Source organism: Diabrotica undecimpunctata, chromosome 3, assembly GCF_040954645.1.
Source record: "Diabrotica undecimpunctata isolate CICGRU chromosome 3, icDiaUnde3, whole genome shotgun sequence".
NCBI lineage: Eukaryota > Metazoa > Arthropoda > Insecta > Coleoptera > Chrysomelidae > Diabrotica > Diabrotica undecimpunctata.
In genome coordinates this window covers 82,812,277-82,832,455 of record NC_092805.1, presented here as the reverse complement: position 1 = coordinate 82,832,455, position 20,179 = coordinate 82,812,277, and the positions used below count along the sequence as shown (strand labels likewise).

Here is a 20,179-nt window from a genome sequence, read left to right as displayed (position 1 = left end):
CGCTTCGGCATTTTACTGTAGAGAAAAAAGTAATGCAATGCCAGTATATAAGCTTCGCTTCAAAAATTAGCGAAACATTTCGGTCATTAACCTTAATCCAAATTTAGGATGCGCCTAAATTGATTTCTGATTTAGGACTTTCATTTCAAATATACCTTGACTGACGACCATGTTTAATTTTCAATAAGCTTAGTAAATATTAACAATTATCGCTTAAAAAATATTTATCCTGCCAAAAATTTTCAGGGGCGTACAAAATCTTTTGAAAATAATTAAAAAATATGGGTACAATCGGTTATAAAGTCTAATTTTTTTTAAACAAATTATATTTTGTTCCTTTTCAGTTGTAAATCTCCGAACGAATTAGCACCCGGCTGTAGCGAGGTATCTCGAACTGATAGCAACTACCGCATGAACCTGGATCCCGAACGCGATTTGCAGCGGGTTCATTCCTTGGTCATCAACCATTTGGATACTCTCGAAACGTTATGCATTGACTTATGTTCGAGCAAAGTGCATGGAGAGGGAGTAACCGCCGAGGCTGCTATTCTTTGTGACATCTTGAACCGACTAAGGGAAGTTGCGTACCAGATAGAGCAGAAACATCGGATCTACAAGAGGACGATAGATAGGAATACAAAATATGGCAGCCTGTAAGTACTTATTTCTTATTTAGTTTTTGAGTGTAAATAAACAGTGTGAAGTATATTGTGTAATACTAACCCAATGTTAAATGCTAGTAATATCAAATATACTCAAAATGTTAGTTTTATCACGTCACTCAAGAAGTTCCGGGTCTACAAGTCTTTTTGAAGATCCGAATCAACGGGTCTGGATCACTTAAGAGACCCGGATCAGTAATCCGATCCTCGGATCATTTGGATCTTTACTAATACAACTAGCACCTAAAAAATACAGACTTAATTGTCAACGAACAGTTAGATGTAATAAAAGTAAAAAAGAGTAAGAATAAAACTTAAAATTATATAAATTGTTCGCATACAAAAATAGATATTTTAAAATTTTTATTATTCTAAGGAAGGTAACATGTATACAATTTCCGAATAACTCTCAAAATTTGAGCTCAATCAGACGCTTAATTTACAAATTACAGTTGCTAGTTAATACAAGTTAACAATGAAAAAATCCGATTTTCGAGTACTGATAAAGCATTAATTACTTCCTGATGTTAAAAATACTATTCAAGCAAAGCCATGGCTTGGTGTTATTCGGTCTTTGCTCAATTAGAAACAGAGTTTAATTGACGCTGAACGCTGTGGCCGCCTAAATTCGGCAATTGTCTCGGAAAATTTAACAATTGACCCTCAACTGAGCTATAAAAAGCAGCAAAGTTAAGCAAAGGTTTAAGTTATCATGTTTCTTTAGCAGCTGCTCAATCTCTTTGTGTCACTATACCATCTTTCTTTGACCTTTCTGATCTTGCTTCTTATTTCTGTATGTTCTGTATGTATAGTGTTATACATGTTTCTGTCTCTGGTTTCATAAAATTTCCTTTCTTCCATGAGATCCAGAATCTCCTCGGTGATCCATTTATTTCTCACTTTTAGTTGGCTTAGGTGTTAGTGTTTTCTCTGTGTGTATGAGGGCATTTTTCTACATGTGATATTTCGTGTTCGCATACTCAGTAGGAATAATTTCTATTTTCATGAGCTTTTTTTTAATTTTCTGTGTGGTATGTTAATTTTTTATTGGGACTGAGATACTTATATTCTGTCTAATTTAGTTTTAGCTGCGAGCTTCTTTAGTTTAATTTTAAACTTTTCTACGAGTGGGTTGTTTTTGATGTCACATCAGCTCCAGGATATGTTTTAACTGATTTTATAGAATTTCGGTATCTTTTGCAGATGAGAAGGTTGTCAATTTGATTTCTGATGATATTATTTTGTTTATCTGCTGAAGATTTAGAATCTCCTGACCGATAGATCATAATTAGTATTCGCAACAATAAAATCGTTTTCTTGGCAGAATTGAGCCAATCTTTCTCCTCTTTCGTAACGCGTACCCAGTCCAAAGAAATAAAATTTCCTTTATTTCCTTTACCGATTTCTGCATTTAGAGCTCCTATTACTATTGTAACGTTTATAGGTTTGGTTACTTCTAATGCTTGTTCGAATTTGTTGTAAAATTGGTCTTCTAGTTTTACAACCGACTTAGCTCTTTATCTGCGGTGGTAGCATATACTTGAATTATATTGATTCTAGACTGGGCTATTTTAAATGTTACCATCATTACTCGTATCTGAGGTGGGAAGGAAGCCACTTACAAACTTCTGGGTCATTTTATCAACTAATGTCGTTATTCCGTTCCAGTGATTTGGGTCATTTCATTACCAGAGTAGTATATCTTTGTTTGGCCTACTAATATATCACCTGAATTGGACCATCTGGATTCACTTAGTCCTAATATATTCTTTTAATGTAGACATGACTATGTCTGTTTTTCAATATGCCTCCAGTAAGTTGTCGTTCCATCGTTTTCGTGGTCTTAATACTGATCGTCTTCCTGTTATCTAACCGTCTATATCCGTCTTTACTACTCTATTTGTTGTCATTCGGCTTATATGATCGTTCCATTCCACTCTTCTATTTCTTCCCTGTCCTTGATGTTCTCCACTTTGCATCTACTTCGTATATCTGTACTTCTAGCTCTGTCCCATAGTCCTAATATGTTTGTGTAAAGTCTTTCCAATTCCATTATAACATTATGGACTTTCTGCTTGTTATTGACATAACATTCCACGTGCTAATCTTCCATGTCATTTCTTCTGATACCAGTGTTGTTATTGGTCGATTTAATAATACCGGCTATTTAACAAGGATTTCGTTTGTTAATGAACTGAGAGGCCCTGTAGTCTCTCCGTGATGTACTAGAGATATTCGTGTAGTAGTTAATGTAGTTGTTTCCCCTTGTCTTCTATAACATTATACTATTGAACAAATTTTTGGATCATTCGACTTCGGGGCCGATTTCTCAACCCCAGAAGAACAGGATGCCCTACCACTTATCAACTCATCTGCCCGAAGCCGTTGGTCAGTAAGTGGGGGAATGCTTATACCGGCAATCATTTGGTGAATTACCTGTTGGTCCGCGGAAGTAGTTTATTTCCCTCCTACCCACCTGTAAACCGGATTGAGCATTTCCCTGCTCTCTAGAGGTTACAGGTTCTCCCGAGAGTATTGATTCCGCAGTAACCATATTCTTCAGATCTGGACCAAAGCGACTACTGGCTGTTTGCAGACCTCAAAAGAATGCTTAGATTTGGATCAAATAAGGACGTTATTGCATAAACTTGTATTTTAAGATCAAATAGAAATCTTCACACAAAGTATTGTTCGGATTGGTAGAATCAGATGAATAAAATTTAATGTTGCTTAAAAATTATTTGCTTAAGTGCGTGACTTATTGAGTGAAGAGATAAACTGTCAGCTGAGCTTAATTATGAGTTTAATGTGGTTTTGTTTTGTAGTAATATTTCGGACGTACTTTGCAAACCATGTTAAAATATTATAGTTGTTTTGGTTAACATTAAATTTATGCATTTACTTTTGGTTTTCAGAGCAGCACCTATTGGTGACGATAACTACTTACTGGCGTCACGACTCAACGTCGATGCCTCGATTCTGAGAAGATGCGTCTCCAGCGAACCTACCTCTTGTCCCTGACGCATCTAACATAGGAATAACTCGTGTTAAAAGGAAAACAAGTTTTCCCAATTCAGAATCTATGAAAGCATTACTTCTCTGACACACCTAACGCTGATTGTATATTGTAAATATTGATTATAAGCTATTTTCAGCTTCAGGTAACAGATACAGACAAAATGACAGCAGATTTAGAGAAAGTAAACTGTTCGAATGTAAAGAACAGATTGCTAGTCTTGCCAGATTTAAAGAAGAAATGCTGAAATTCAGTCTCGCTGGATACGAAAATCATAACGAAAAGATTTATAATATGTGCTTATGGGCCTAATAATATTGACCAGCACTATAGAAACGTTAAAATTTGTCCTCCAATGTGCGAAACTAATAGATTTGTATGGTTAAAAAAAAAGAACACAAACGTAAAGTGGTAAACATAAAGTTAGAGTATATTTAATTTCCGTTTAATATGGAAACTACAACATATCAAACAAAATAGAGTGCATGAGTGCGCTGACTGATTCTTTGTAATTTTTTTTGTTTTTATACATTATACAAAAATTATGTATACATATTTTGTAACCAAATCTTCAAACTTCCATACAAATTCTATTGAAGAAAGCACAACAAATCTATTGGATTGTAGTATAATCCATATCTGATTATGAAACAGTGATTCTTTCATAGGTTCAGACGTGACCAGACGAAACGTAACCATTATGTAATGAAGATTCTCAATTGAAGACTGTTCTTTAAGATTATTTTTAGTAAGATAAGAATAACGAAAGAAAAGAATATAACACCAGTGTATAGCGACTACCTTTATTATTTTTAAAAGGAAACGTTCAAGAGCTTTTAAACCGTGGAAAATTGATCGTTTTTAGATCAGTTTTCTGTTATAGGTATTTTAAATAGCTTTAAAGGTATAATAGTTTTAATCTGCTTCTGTAACTCAGACATTTTCTTGTTAAACACAGTTTTTTGATGGTAATAATGAATGTAATAAGGAAACTAAAAACTTTATTACGTTTCGGTTAAAATATTGAAAGTCAAAACGATAAAAAAGCTTTTATTTTGCTCGTTTTTAGAGTTATTTATATATATTTATTTATATACGTTGTAAAATTATGTATAGTTCTTTCATGTCAATTAATCGGTTCACAAAACACTCTGAAATAATCCTCTAAGCGTTTTTGAGCGGTTTAGTTAACTGCTGTAATTTAATTGAATTCCTTCAGATCATTCTGTCTTCGATCGTAGCAATCTTCTTGATCGCTATATTACTTTTAACCGTCTTCTACTCCACGTCTGTTACGTAAGGAAATAAATAGTAACGGTTAATGTTTTTACACTTTAAAACTTCGCGGTTATATTGCAGTATAAAACTCTATGTTAGTTAAGACTAAGTTTTGGAATGCCGAAGCGGTAGTTATAATAGCTACTGGTTATGTACACCTTTAAAAGAACCAAATATGTGTGCTATTTAACATGGAATTGAATGTCTTTTCTTTCAAATGGTACAGACAGAGAGCATATTTTGTATATCTACAATAGCGTTATGTTATGTAACTTACGTCAGGGACCGAAACGACAAAAGACATTATTACCTCAATAGATGGGAGCTGGGAAATTGCCGGTGCATCGTCGGATGTAAGCTTCCGAATTAAGATTTTAAGTTTAACATGCGACATAGTAAATGAAAGGGGAGGATATAACGAATATATTAAGATAAAGAAACAAACAAGGCGACTACCAAAATGGCAAGGTAATTCACAAAAAATTATTCATTTTATTTATCTCAAATTAATACTTATAATTTAAACGCAATTTAAGAAGTTTTCACTTCCGGTGTCACTTCCCCAAGTGCAATACCTTCTTTTATTTTGAAATATTCCTCCCCATATTTCAATTTGTTCAAATAGGGTTGTCTGAAATTAAATTTTGAAAGCGCCTTGTCAAATTTATTGACTCGATAAAATTTTCTGGTTTATTTATGTTACTAAATTGGATGATCATCATCAATGGTGCTACACCTTATAGTAGAGCCTCGATATTCCCAAGTTTATTTCGCCAGTCAGTCCTATCGATTGTCAACCGTTGCCACTTTGTTGCACTTATTTTTCTAACATCTCCGTTTACACCATCCTCCCGTCTAAGCTTTGGCCTCCCTCTCCGTCTACTTTCCACCGGCTGTGACATAAGGATTTCTAGGAGGTTTGTTATCCGGCGATCGTGTTAGAGGTTCTGTCCATCCTAGTCTTCCTATTTTGATAAGAGATACCACGTCTTTGCCACCAGATATATGTTTGTATTTGTGGTATATCTCATAGTTATTCCTCCTACTCCGAATACCGTTTTTACAGATATATATATATATATATATATATATATATATATATATATATATACCCGGTATTTAGGCGTTCCACGCCCTTCCGGTAGGGATCTATGGAGGAGTATCACCTAGCCGCAAGCCCTTATCTCTTGCCGTACTGCTCCACCATAGGCCGATCAGATACCAGCATATTCTAGACTAAGCCGTTTTCACAGATGCCATTGAATATTCCTCTTAAGATTTTGCATTCAAATATGAGCAAGAGGTTTTCATCTGTCTTGGAGACGGTCTACGTTTCAGATGCATATGCCAACACTGGTAGTATAAATATTGTGTATATTGTTATTTTTTTTTCTGGGTTAAGTTTCTACTGTTAATGTGTTTACACATTCCAAAATAGCACTTGTGATGATAGCACCTGATATGATGCATTCTCTGGGCTCTAATACATTTTAGCTAATAGGTACCATTTATCTTTGCATTGACTCAACCTTATATAAGACTAAACTAGAAAGAACTATACTAATAGAAAGTAGTACAAATTGATATAAGTACTAAGTTTTTCTTGCAGATATATATTAAGTACTACCTTTAAGACTATTTATTCACAGTTTCTATTAGCTTCGAGCAAGAACGTTGTGAATGTTGTATGTATAAAAGTTTTTCTTTTTGTTAATTACATTTATATCGATTTATTCTATCGTACAGAGAGACTTTCGGTTTGTATATATCTAAAGGAACTAATATAGTATTAGTTATCATTATATACGTACTGTTATATACATCATGTGAGAAGGTAGAACATATGAACCATTCCAAATAAAGATTTAATAACAGGTACAAAGTCATATGGCGTCATAGTCAAAGTCATAATTTGTGCAAAGACCACAAATATGTTTTTACAGCAATATCTTCAAAAGCATGTTTTAAAGCTTTTAAGCAACGCCAAGACTGTTTCGAAGCGGAATACGGAATCTTTCTTTTCTGTGAAAATAAATATTATATCTGCTCTGTTGGTATTCGCTCTAGGCTCAAAAGTCTAGGATATAATACGCGACTTTTCATTAAACGAGAACTTCCAACGAGGCAACCCAACACACATCAAACGGTTATCATCAACACAATTGGAACTTGGTATACTGCTTTCGTAAGAAAGTGCAGTATAATTACTCAACAGCATTGATATGGATTCTCTAGCCAGAAAATACACATCCAACTAGTAGCTTCCCTTTACTTCTACTTTACTGTACTCTTTACATCTATTACCAGTTTAAGAGTAAAATCAAACTTACCTTTTATTAGGACATGGCCAAATTTCTTAAGTTTGCACTTTTTTTAGTAAACAAAACTTCTAAATTTTAAGTTGAACGTATATCAATGATATTTTAAGCATTTTACGATAACACCACATCTAAAATGTCTCCAATTTCACACATAGCTTAATCAGAGTCTGTTATATGCCAGAATATAAAATGCTTACGACGTAGCGGGATAGCTCCCAAATTGGTGTTCGCGATTACATAAAAGTGTTTCATTGTGACAAATAATTGTCTGGCTTGTTTGATACCCAATAAACTCGTCTCTTCTCTTCAGTCCTGATACTCCGGAAGGAGTGTAGTGGTCATCGTGATGTCGTGTATTGTCCGTCTCCAAAGATCTTTGTCTCTGGTCATGCATATGTCTTTTGCATATTCCTGTAATTTGGTCGATCCACCTTTTTGGGTCTTTTTGGGGATCTTCCTCGAGATTTTCGCCCGTATACCTTTCCTTGAATAATAAGTCTTTCCATGTTTTCTGTGTCTGCTCTCATAACATCTCTAAAGTATTTTAATTGTTGGTATTTTAGTTGTTGATAGAGAGCCGTTTGCTGACCTTCAGCTCATTTAAAATTGAATTATTTGTCATGTGGTCGGTCCACGGAATTTGTAACATTCTTCTCCAATAGAACATTTCAGTGGCGTCTATCTTTCTTCTTTTCGCTTGTCGTAGGGTCCAAGATTCACATCCGTGTGTATTTGGAATAATAAGCAGTTGATATAATTTTTAGAGTTCGTGAAATTTAAGAGTCCTTCCATATTTTGGTTATTTTCTTAGGCGACTTTAGTTGGATCACGTCTACGTTTTATTTCTTCCTGTAGTGACACTGTGTTTGACAAAATATTTGAGTTTCGTTTTCAACCATTCGTATGAGATCAATTAAATTTTGACTATTTGCAAGAAGGGCTGGTGTTCAAGCGCTCTTCTCATAATATGCTCCACATATACTTGTATATTAAATAATTGTGGAGACAGTATACATCCTTGTCTGACACCTTGTTCTGAATGGAATTCATTTGAGAGTTTGTCAAGCACTTTAACTACCCCAATAGTGTGTTCATATAGTTCAGTTATAAGCAAAATTCAAGTGTTATGGTACGCCTACTTCTTTTAGTATCTACAATAAGTATTGGCATCTGACCCTGTCGATCGCTCTGCAATAATCTATAAAGCAAATGTATATGTATATTGTGTAATGTATATGTTCAGAAGGTGTTCTCGAGTACCTCTACCTTTGGTAAATCCAGTTTACTTTTGGGATATTTCTCTTTGTAGGAAAGTTTTCAGTCTCATTGATTATGTGTAGCATTATTTGCTGACATGTGAGATAAGGGAGATGATTCTATAGTTATCGCATTGCGATATCGAAGCTGCCTTTTTTATGTATTGTCGTTATTGTAGAGTTTGTCCAGTCATCAGGCCATTGCTTGGAATGCCATATTTTGTCACAAACCGAGTGAACCAATTTTCTTCTGGCTTCTTCTGTGGCTTTGAGCATTTATGCTGTTGTTATATCTAGCGTTGCTTTGTTATACTTAAGTTTATTGATGGCGAGTCTTATTTCATTCTCAAGTATATTGGGTTCTTCTTCGATTTCTTCAGAGATTTGATTCTTCAGAGGTTTGATTCTTCAGAAGTTTGATTCTTCAGATATAGATCCCGGCAATATAATCTCCATGTCTCTGCTATAGCTTCTCTGTTGCTTCTCAGGATTCCTGTGTGATCTTCAACGGTCCAGGTTCTGGCTTTAAAGTCTCTTGTTATGTAGCGTATTTTTCTAAATAGGTCTCTTGGCTGATCGTGGCTCTCAATTTCTTTACATATATTGTGATAGTATTGTTGTTTATCAGCCTTGCATCTTAGTTTTATTTCTTTGTTAAGGTTTCTTAAAGTAGCTTTTTCCATTTCACTATGGACACCACTTTGAAAAAGATTTCTTCTATACTAAATTATTTTAAGGGTTTCATCAGTTATTCAGTGTTTCTGTTTCCCAGGATTATTTAGCTTTGAGCGGTTAATTAATGGTGTTTTTACACAATGTTTAATAGTCTCCCATATTTCTTGTGATGTTTCCTTACCAATAGAGGGCATACTTTTTTGCACTTCTTTAGAAGGTCGTCCTTCTTTCTTAGTTCTATCCTCTTTGTCTCTCTCCGTTTGTTGGGCGCTTTAATTTTGAGCTTTACTTTAGCTATGAGGAGAGTATGATCTGATCTGCTTATACCATATCTTTTAAACCATAATTAAACTCTTTCTGATGTTAATTTCATGTTTTTATTTACAAATCAATAATAATAATAAGCAATTTTTAATAATTTTGACAGTTGCTGTGACGTATTTGATTGTAATTAAATATTTTATTACAATCAAGTTTTGATTAGCGTTCCAACAATCGGCCATAAGTATCTTATGTATTTTAAGAATGGTTGGCTCGATGGGTCAGCGGTTTGTAGTTAATAGTTTATTATATTAAATAGTATAATATTCAACAAAGATCTGCGGTTTTAAATTGAATTTAGTGAGTGAATTGAGTCAGTCGTTCTATAAGTAGCACGGTAAGATACAGGATGTCTACGTTCGCTAAGACTAATTTATTGAATCTTATCAAAAGACGTTAAAACGTTAGTTATTAGAAGTTTGTTTGGAAAGATTTCTAGGTTCCACTTCCTAACGTGACGTATGAATTTAATAGTTCATAAAGCGGGAAATAAAATATTATTGTTTTTTTATAATATATAAAAATCAATCTCTAGTAAATATTATGACCATTCTGATGCTAGGATTTTTTTATATCTGGTCTTTTTTGTGCTGTTTTTTTTTATGACAAATAGTATCGGTTTAAAATTTCATCTCTGTACATTAACTATTTTAAAATAAGTTCTAACCCTAACCGGTACGACAATCATTACCCTCGTTAATTCCCGTTGTACAAAACGACAAGTAGATGTAAAAATATCTGCCTGGGTAAACGAATTAAGTTGCGAGTGGTGAACTAGAGTGTACGATCAAATCGAGAATTGAACGCTGTATTTTTTTTACGATCAAGTTTTCCTCGGCAGTTATTTGAAGAGTACAAAATACGTAGATTGATAACAAAGATACACCAGGGTAAAAAAAATATGGAAATAAGCAATAAGTATTCTGGGGGAAGATATATTTTTGGACCAGATTATAATATAAATATATAAAATACAAGATGTAAGAAGTATTTTGAACATTACTATAAATTAGTAGCAATATTTCGATTTAGACTAGGATAAAATTTTAGATGTACGGGGTGTATACAGAATTTGTTTAAATCGGAAGTTTGTGTTAAAATTTTAAATATATTCAGTAATTCTTAAAGTATTTTAGTGGTGGTTAGCGAAGTTTGACGTGGGAAATTTTCATATCTCTATGGCATTCACAGATAAGCCCGCTTCTAAAATAGTGACTCTTACGTCACCTGCCAGGTTTGTACACACATAATGCGTGTGAAATACTTTTTACACTCCCATGACAACGTCGCAAACACATTATTATTATCACTCTTTTACCCGAATAAAAAAAGATTACTTTAATATATCATTTTTGTTAAGCTGGCAGGTGACGTTAGAGCAAACCTTAAAAGCTAAACTATGTAATGATGTCATAGAAAATATCCCATGCCCAACAGCCAAAAATCCTACTTACATGAAAAATAGAAGGAAATCATATAAATACACACTAAGGCTTCAATATTGATAATCATATCATGCCTTTTTGTTTATTTCATCTAGTTTACAATAGATTTCACGAATATTTCATTATGAAAGTCATTGCGGTCAACATAATAATGATTTGAACAGGAACTCAATATGCTGAACTTGGCTGAGATATTTTGGAATTTAAAATACTAGTTTTTCCATTTTATAAAAATTCTATTCAGGTATTTTTTCATCTATGTATTAGGTAGCAATATGAAAGTCTTGTCTTAAAAATCTTCTAATATAAATATTTTAATATTAGTTATATTAAAATTAATATTTTAATAAAAAATAATACATATGCACAAAACCTAATCTTCTTAAAGTGCCTATCCGTTCCGGATGTTGGCGATCATCACGTCTATCTTTACTTTGTTTATTGCAGCACGGAACAGTTCAGTGGTAGTCGTGTTATACCACTTTCGTAAATTTTAAAGCCAGGAAATGCGTCTTCTTCCCGGTCCTCTCTTACAAAACCTAATAATTTATTAAATTAGAACCCGAAATCAAATCAAAATATAAATATTTCTTTTTCACTCCTTTTTGTCCTCAATCGTTGTCTTTTCAAATATTGTGTTGATTAGTAGATGCAGATATAATTTTGCCAATATTACTAGTCTCAGGCATGCGCATCATACAATTATTCTTAGTTTATTCGACTTTTTCTGTAAGCCTCTATCAGTGATTATTGGATGTTTTACTAAAGAAATACTTGTCAAGATGAATATTGATCCAGTATGAATCAAATCAAAATTATTTTTGTTAAAAATAAAAGTGAAAAGTAGATCATTGTTGCATATTTAATGCTGCATAATGTCAAAAATGTATGTTCTTATTATACAAATAAGTTTTACTTACATATTGGACCTAGCTGACTTTCGTAATGTATGCACTTGTTATAGTTTATTGTAGGTATATAGATAGACTGAAACAAATTTAAATAGCACCCCGTCTCTTCCAGATACGCTTTTTTGTCTTTTTACAACTAAAATTTAAGAAATCACGAACATGCTTCCTTTAATACTATCGTATGACTTCTTCGACTCGGAAAATCTGACTTTATGATTATAAATGTAGTTCTACTATTATTTGCGATGCCTCAAAGTACACTTTTAACAAGAGTAACATTTTGACAGACATGATTGTTGATGATGTCTAATTCTTTATGTTATCTGTTAAAGAAAACCACATTATGCTTCCATGAAGTGTATCTAGGACGACTTTTAAAAAAGTAGGTTTTTAATACTTAATTGTACTCAACAGGCTCAGAGCCTACATTTTTATAAAATAATATCTTATTTACAGGTTCTCTATAACGTGATAATATATAAAACATATTTAACCCAGAGAAAATATATGTTTCATCATCTATCTTTTAGGCGAATTATGTGTCAATTTTACATTTCGATACGTCTCCTCGACACTAAGTTCAAATCTGCGGTAAAAGAGATCATCTTAAATATATTTTTTAAAAGTTATATCATGTATTTTATTGTGAATAATTTTGTGCAATCAAATAATAGCTGGTCATTCGAGCCAGATATCTGATATGTAATTATTATTGTTATGTTTTTGTTATGAAAAATGGTTTACCCAAATATTGTAGGTATGGGAAAAGGTCCTTCTTTTATTGTTTTAGTTATAACATTCTGCATATAGAAAATAATATTTTTTTCTGGGTAAAATATACCTTAGTAGAATAAATAACATAGAAAAAGTGATATTATTATTGTATGAAAAATTTCTATATCATATATCATTCTACTTTCAATTAAAATAGAGATAGATTAATAGGTATACAATAACTATAGTATTTTCTTCTATTTTTGCTTCTTTAATGTATCAAAAAATGTGAAAAATTAATTACCATTATTATCGTTGGTTATTGTAACAATATTGAAGAACTTCAAGCTGTAATAAAAATAATCGACTTAAATAATGAACCAAGTAGTGTTGGACTGTCCAGAAATGCATAACTAATAAAAAATATATTGTTATTTGTTGTATACTGTTGATAATATTGGAATACAAATTATCACGTTATTCTATCTTATTTAGGATTGTGTCTATATCCAGAAAACTTAAAGATTTGAGTATATTTTAAATAACTCATAATGATGTCAATTTTTCATAGATTTTCCCCTTGCAAGTCAATCTTTGCAAGGACGTCAATCTTTTTCCTTATTGGATCGAAGTATTAATAATACAACAGATACCGAAAAACTGATGACAAATTCGAATTCAGTTAAGATGAAGAAACTTTGGAAACCGGATGTTTTCAATTCCGGTTCCGAAGAAATAAAGAAAAGAATATTAGGCTAGTCTCTGAAATAATATATGGAGAGAAAATATATCTATAATGTAATATTCTGCATCTCTAAAATGGTTTTCTTAACATATTTTTCATTTATTACAATCGAGAGACTTTTAGCGTTGTTTGTCAATAATAACAAAGTCTTAATACGATGTTTATATATTTTAATAAATGAAATCACAAGCTTTTTCTATGGTATTTATAAATAATCTATAACGATTTTTCTACATTACGTATTAGACATATTTTACGTTGATATTTGAAGAACCAATCAATTTTCGATACAGTAATTAAATTTTTCTGACTAGCGTCCCATGGAATGAATATAGGAAGGATATTACTCAATAATCAACGTAAAAGATTGTAAAATCATTTTATTGTTGTTAATTGTTATTAACAGTAGATCTACTCTTTGTGTATTTATTCCTGAATAGAAAAATCTATGTACTGTGAATAACCAATGTATCTAAGTATATTTTATGCAGTTACCCATTTATATAGGGGCATCTACGTTTTGAATATAGATTTGTTATTGTATAGTGTAGATATTTCTTTATCTGAGAGGCGGTTTAAGGGCATTTATAGCTATTGTTATTTCTAATTAGTTGAGAAAACAAACCTTAAATAACTTTCTTATTTGTTGGTATGTCTGCACACACTATAAAGTTTATATTAATTCAGTAGCTGACCAATCAAAGTATATGATATAAATTGTCACAAACATAAAGGGATAAATGCGTTCATGGTATTCACTAATTGTATAGTGTCCACCAGCTAATAACCACCGCAGATTCTCACATGAAAATCCTGCCATGAAGACCACCCAAAAGATGATATGAAAACTATCAGAATAGCAAGTCGTGGGATGAAAGAATTTATTCAACATCATATTAACAGTTTTATCTGTAATTAAAACAGTCGAGTTCTTAATATCCTTAAAAGACTGGCGAACTTTTTTCGGTTGACTATAATTGAAAAAAAAGTTAATATAGTTGGCGGTTTCCTTTCTAATGAATTATAAAATAAATAAGCCCAAATTGGGGAAACCAAAGAACCGAACAAAAAAAATAATAGTCACTAATTGTATTACGGGAGTGACATTAGAATTTTGGTGTATAGGTTCCTGAAAGACGTTGTGTTACCTTGTCAGATTTCACCCCAAAAACAAATAAGACTAAAATACAGTATATAAGAAAAAGCTTAAAAAATACCACTTAATTTTTGTGACCAGTGGCAACTTGTTCTGTACCATTTGGTTTGTGACTTTTTATTACATCGTAAATAAACTTTTAACATATTTATACACAATTGAAATGGTCATCTATATAATTATTACGAATTTAGATTATCAGATTTTCAATTTTTAAGAAACTAGGTTCTATCTGCTGGGATAATTTGGTCAAACTAGTTCCTCGAAAACCTGATACTTTCTATTGGAAGTTACTTAGTCTAGTTGAACACACTGTCTAAATAATTTTAAAAGTATTGATTGATACCATCATAATAGACTATCGAAGATAAAATTCTAATTATAGTCTGTATGGATTATACGCCAGTTTATGCAGCTATTATTTCAGCAATAATTTAACAAATAAATCAATTAAAATTTGATTTGATGAGAATATCTATATGCACTCCCAATTATAATGTTAATATAGTAAACCACAAACCCTTAGCATTGACGAAACTTCAAATTGAGAGGAAAACAACACATACTGAGTATGTACTCAAAATTCCGATCCTCTAAGTGATCACATAATCATAATTTACATCGTTTTTTATTCCTTTACTTTTTTTTGTAGTTACGCGGTAATGTGTAGTCCGAGTTCAATTACAACCATTAGTTACTCTATAGGTCAAGTAAAATCATTCGCATTCAAAGTTTCGCATCTTTTAATCTTTTATGAGTAGAAGTGTAAAAATGTTCATAACATACACTGCTAAAAACAATCTACTCGATCTTGGACTGCTGTCCTTGCTCCTGACTGCACTTTTTTTTTTTTTTTTTTTTTGTATCTTCTAAAGACCGTACCAGGCCGTGTCCCCGTTAAGGATGACCTGGCGTGAGTTGGATTCAGGGTGGAAGGATCCATCCGCACGCAGTCCCCCCAGAGGAGTCGTGCTCACAGATACACCCATAGCTCCCTGCCTGCCAACTAAAGTCCACCCCCTTTTATACAGGCTACTCATGCGGTAGGTCCTCTTCAGACCGGTGCATCGCATGAATAGCCCATCTATGCACTATAATCTACCCCCTACCAAGAAAAAGCGCATCTAAAATTGCACGTGAAAATGTCCTCATATTATTCTACAACTCAGTACAAGGTCAGTACAACTCGCGTCCTACTATGAAGCTATGTTACAATCATTTGACAAATAAATATGATCATCATATTATAATGTTCGGTCTGTCCTATTCGTAATAGTAAACCGACAACTATGAAATGTTTTTGAATAATTTAAAATGAACTATTAAAATAGCAATTATTTCAGTTAGTTTCGAACGAAAACTTGGATATAATCTTAAATAATGATGTTTTCTTAAAATAGCAAATAAAGAGACAAATTTTTAACATGACGATGTAACTTTTAAAAGAAATTTATGCTGTATGTCAACTGGTCTTATTTTTTGGAAAAATGTTCTTGCATATATAAAGAACTGTTTTTGTGTATGTATAATTTTATGGAAAATGTATATTTTTATTTGCACTGATTTTATAGATTTTTTATTTAATATAATTGTTTTGTTCTTTCCAATTAACTTATTAACTTTTTGTAAATTTTTTTGTGTAATATTAATGTTGTTTTTTAAAAACAAAGTTTCAATAAATATTTTTAAAAGCATAGATTTTTTCTTCTTGGCAAACGAAACAAAATAAAATAATGGCGCATATAGCCACAGGTGTTTAAGAAGAGACATGACGAAGCATGAGTAGACCGCATCGGGTTTAGCTTTGAGATTTCGACTCCCGTATGTGGATCATCTTCAGAATTTAATCTGCAGCCGCTCGGAAAAATAATATTTACAGAGAATAAAATACTTCTATTCGCACCAAAGACGAGAATCCTAATTGGTGGAAATATATACATCGTAGAAACAGACAGGGCTGCATTTTTTCACCTACATTATTTAACTCAAAATTTCTGTTCAAAAATGCCCTACTACTCCAGTCGTCATAGACGAAAATGCCACTGAACTTCTAAAAATCATACGAACAAGCTAAATTTTTCCGAGAATGTCAATTTTAATACGCCAAAAAGATTAAAAAAAGATTACACTTTATCCCCGGGCTTTCCTCTAAAACCCCCTCGTAGAAGGAGGAAAACGAAAAAAAAAAAAATCGATTTACCACATTAAGAATCTGTACACCATAGAAAAAAATGTTTCAAATAAAAAATATAGCTAAGATAAGATAACATGTACATTAACATTTTTTGTGTAGAATGAACCTTTTTTTAGAAAGAATGCTTGGAACGATTGGCGATTTTGAATGTCAGTTACGCGCGAATCAATGTTGAAGAAAATTTGTATCAGCTCGACGGTAAAAATTCTATATCTTTTAATCCGAGTGTCCTATCGACAAAAATCAAAATGCGTTTTAAAGGTAAAGAGTGCAGCTTTCGTATGCAATTTTTGTATTTTACCACAAATCTCAGTTTTTATAAAGGTGTTAAATAAATAAATGATTTTTGCCATTTTTTATGATTCTCATCACGTCAATACAATATATCACTTTCATTGACCGGTCACTATTTAGTTTTGATTATTAGAGCCTAGTCTTTAAAACCTATAGCATGGAATTTTAGTTTTCAGTTTTGGCAACAAATCTAAAGCATTCGAAATATGCTTAAAGACCGCTAAATTTACACTTTTACATTACAAACGATGTAAAACGTTGAAAACCGCTCTTTTTCAATTACACTAGTACGTTTTTGAAAAGTACTTCTACAAATTACACTCAAAACCGTCTTCTTGGACACACTTCCCGTGACGTGTGATCGTTTGTAATGTAAAAGTTTAAAATTCTGCGTTTTTTAGTCATATTTCAAATGCCTTGTATTTGTTGCCACAACTCAAAATTAAAATTTCATGTTAGGTTTTGATGATTGGTCTCTAAAAATTTAAAGTTCACTACGAACGGTCAATGATAGCAATAAATTTTATTGATGTCACGAGAATCGTAAAAAATTTATAGAAACTAACTTCATTTGTGGCAAAATACAAAAATTGCATACAAAATTTGCACTCTGTATCTTTAAAACGCATTTTGATTTTTGTTGATAGGACACTCTGATCAAAAGATATTGAATTTTACCGTCAAGTTGATACAAAAATGTTAATTAAAAATTAATTTCGAGAGCAAAACTTACAGAAAATCGCCGGTTGCTTCAAGCGTTGTTTCTGTAAGAACGGTTCATTCTACATAAATAGTGCTAATTAACATTTTTGCTTAAAATTATCTCAGCTATGTTTTTTATTCAAACCATTTTTTTCTACGGCCTTACATTTCTTAGTGAATTGATTTTTTTGCGTTTTTACTGCTCTACGAGGGGGGGTTTAGTGAAAAGCCCGGGGGTAAAAGTGGTAAACTTTTTGCATCTTTTTTGGTTTCCCAAATTTGATATTCTTGGCAAAATTCAGCTTTTTCGTATGATTTTTAGAGGTTAAATCTCTGACGACTGGAAATAGTGACGATATAAAAGTAAATCTTAAAAATAAATCTATCAGACGTGCTGATAAAATAATTATTAATATTGGCAATAATAGAATTGTGGATGATACTTATAGCAGACTCAGACATTAGTCTGAAAACATATTAAATCAATTAATTTTGAATAACGCTGGGCCCATAACGGTTTCTTAATATTTTTCTGAAGCTACTTTCTTGTGGCAGCTAAGTAATTACTATTTTATATTTTGAGAACGATTTCTGAAGTGGAAATTAAAACGTCAATAAACTTATTTTAAACTTTAATCGTGGCTTATTCCCATTAAAATAATTCAAGAAAATAGCTTCAGGACAATATTAAACAATTAAGAAATACCTGTTATGAATTCGGCGTAAAAATCAATGTTCAAACTATCACTATACATAATAACTAAATATATCCCATTACCTAGGAGAATAAACAACATGTTTGACCAATTTAACGAATATCTTCTCTTGCCGTTTTCTAACCAAGGCTCGCGAACGCTTCCCTATCTTTTGCAACGTAAAATATCTGATCTAAGTTAGTCCAATCTCTGATATTACTTAGTCAAGATTTCCTCTTTCTTCCCTCTAATCTGCCTTGCTTGATTGCGGGTAAGAAAGAGATCATTTCGAAGTATGTGCCCTAAATATGTTTTCTTCTTTTAACTGCCTTCAGAAGTTCTCTATTGTATAAAATTCGTAATACATTTGTGATTTTACCTGTCCAAGGAACTTTAAGAATACGTCTGTAGACCCATATTTCCAATGCCTCTATTTTTTTATGAATTATATATTTAGTTTTCTCATTACAACCTAGTGTAATAACGTCATCAGGATATATGTCCATTTGTCTGCTCTTTATTATGAGTTCTAAACTGTAGAACTGAAAGTGTTCTTCTTTTCATCATCATCAACAGCTATTCTGTCCATCGTCGGATGTAGCCTCCCTTAGGTGTGTCCATTGATTTCTGTGTGTTGTTTTTTGCATCCATTTGTAACCGGCTATTCGCTTGTGCCCTGCCCAGTTCCATTTTAACATGGCAATCTTTTGGATTACATCTGTAACTTTTGTTCGTCTTCTTATTTCTTCATTGGACTTGCGATCGCTGAGCTTAATGTTGAGAATTCTCCGTTTCCTATCTCTCTGAGTCACTTGGAGGTTGTGAACTATGTTATTGTTAAAAGACCATGTTTCAGTTCCACATATCAGTACCGGAAGCACATACTGATCGAAAGTTTTTGCCTTATAAAGTATTTGGTAAGTTTGATTTAAATTTAAAAGTTCGGAACATATCTCGTAGAGCTAAAGTAAATAGCGTGGGTGATATAGAATCTCCTTGTCTAACTCCTCTCTGTAGTTTTATTTTTTCTGTTTTCTCTTCTGTTTTACTTACGATATCACATTATCATAAATATACTTACGATTTTTGTATATCGTTCATCAATTCTTTTGTTGCTTAAGGCGTTAAGGATGGCACAAATTTCTATGGAGTCAAATGCATTATCGTAATCTACCAAAGCTATCCAGAGTGTTATATTGTATTTGTTTGATTTTTCAATTAGTGTTCCTATTACTTGTATATGATCTATGGTGCTATAACCTCCTCTAAATTATGCCTGCTCCTGATAAGTGTCCAGTTTGTTTGTTAGTCACAGTCTTACACGTTTGTTAGTCACAGTCTGGAGCGGGGCGATAGAGATAAGGGCCTATAGGAGGCTCATGACACGGTGAACAGAACAAATCTATTGCGAGTGGCATGCGCCTACAGGACTGGGTCTACGGTAGCCTTGTGGACTATCACTGGATGTGTTCCGTTGCATATTTTGGCGGAGGAAAGAAAAGAGCTCTATGAGAGAAGAGACCCAAACCTTACCATGGCCGAGAGAAGACAGGAAAGGGAAAGGTCAATTGAAAGATGGCAAGAAGAATGGAAAAACGCGGAGGATGTGGCACAGCGGACAAAGATGCTGATCCCGAACATAAAAGATTGAGTGGACTGGCCACAGGCGACTGGATTATTTCCTGACGCTGGTGCTCACAGGACACGGGTGTTTTAGGGCCTACCTCTTTAGGTTCGGAAATTCTGACACAAATGAATTCCTATACTGTGGACACTCGGACATTGTGACACTTA

The 20,179-nt window shown here is 32.8% G+C and overlaps 1 protein-coding gene across 1 annotated transcript in view; it reads left to right on the top strand.

The window, feature by feature from the left end:
- RasGAP1 (Ras GTPase activating protein 1) overlaps nt 1–16,180 on the top strand; it is a 122,584-nt gene extending 106,404 nt beyond the window's left edge. The window contains exons 12-13 of the mRNA XM_072526154.1: nt 345–653; nt 3,578–16,180. Coding sequence (XP_072382255.1) covers nt 345–653; nt 3,578–3,683 — 415 coding nt within the window. The 3' untranslated portion in view covers nt 3,684–16,180. The remainder of the gene's footprint in view (nt 1–344; nt 654–3,577) is intronic.
- Nucleotides 16,181–20,179: the final 3,999 nt, after the last annotated feature.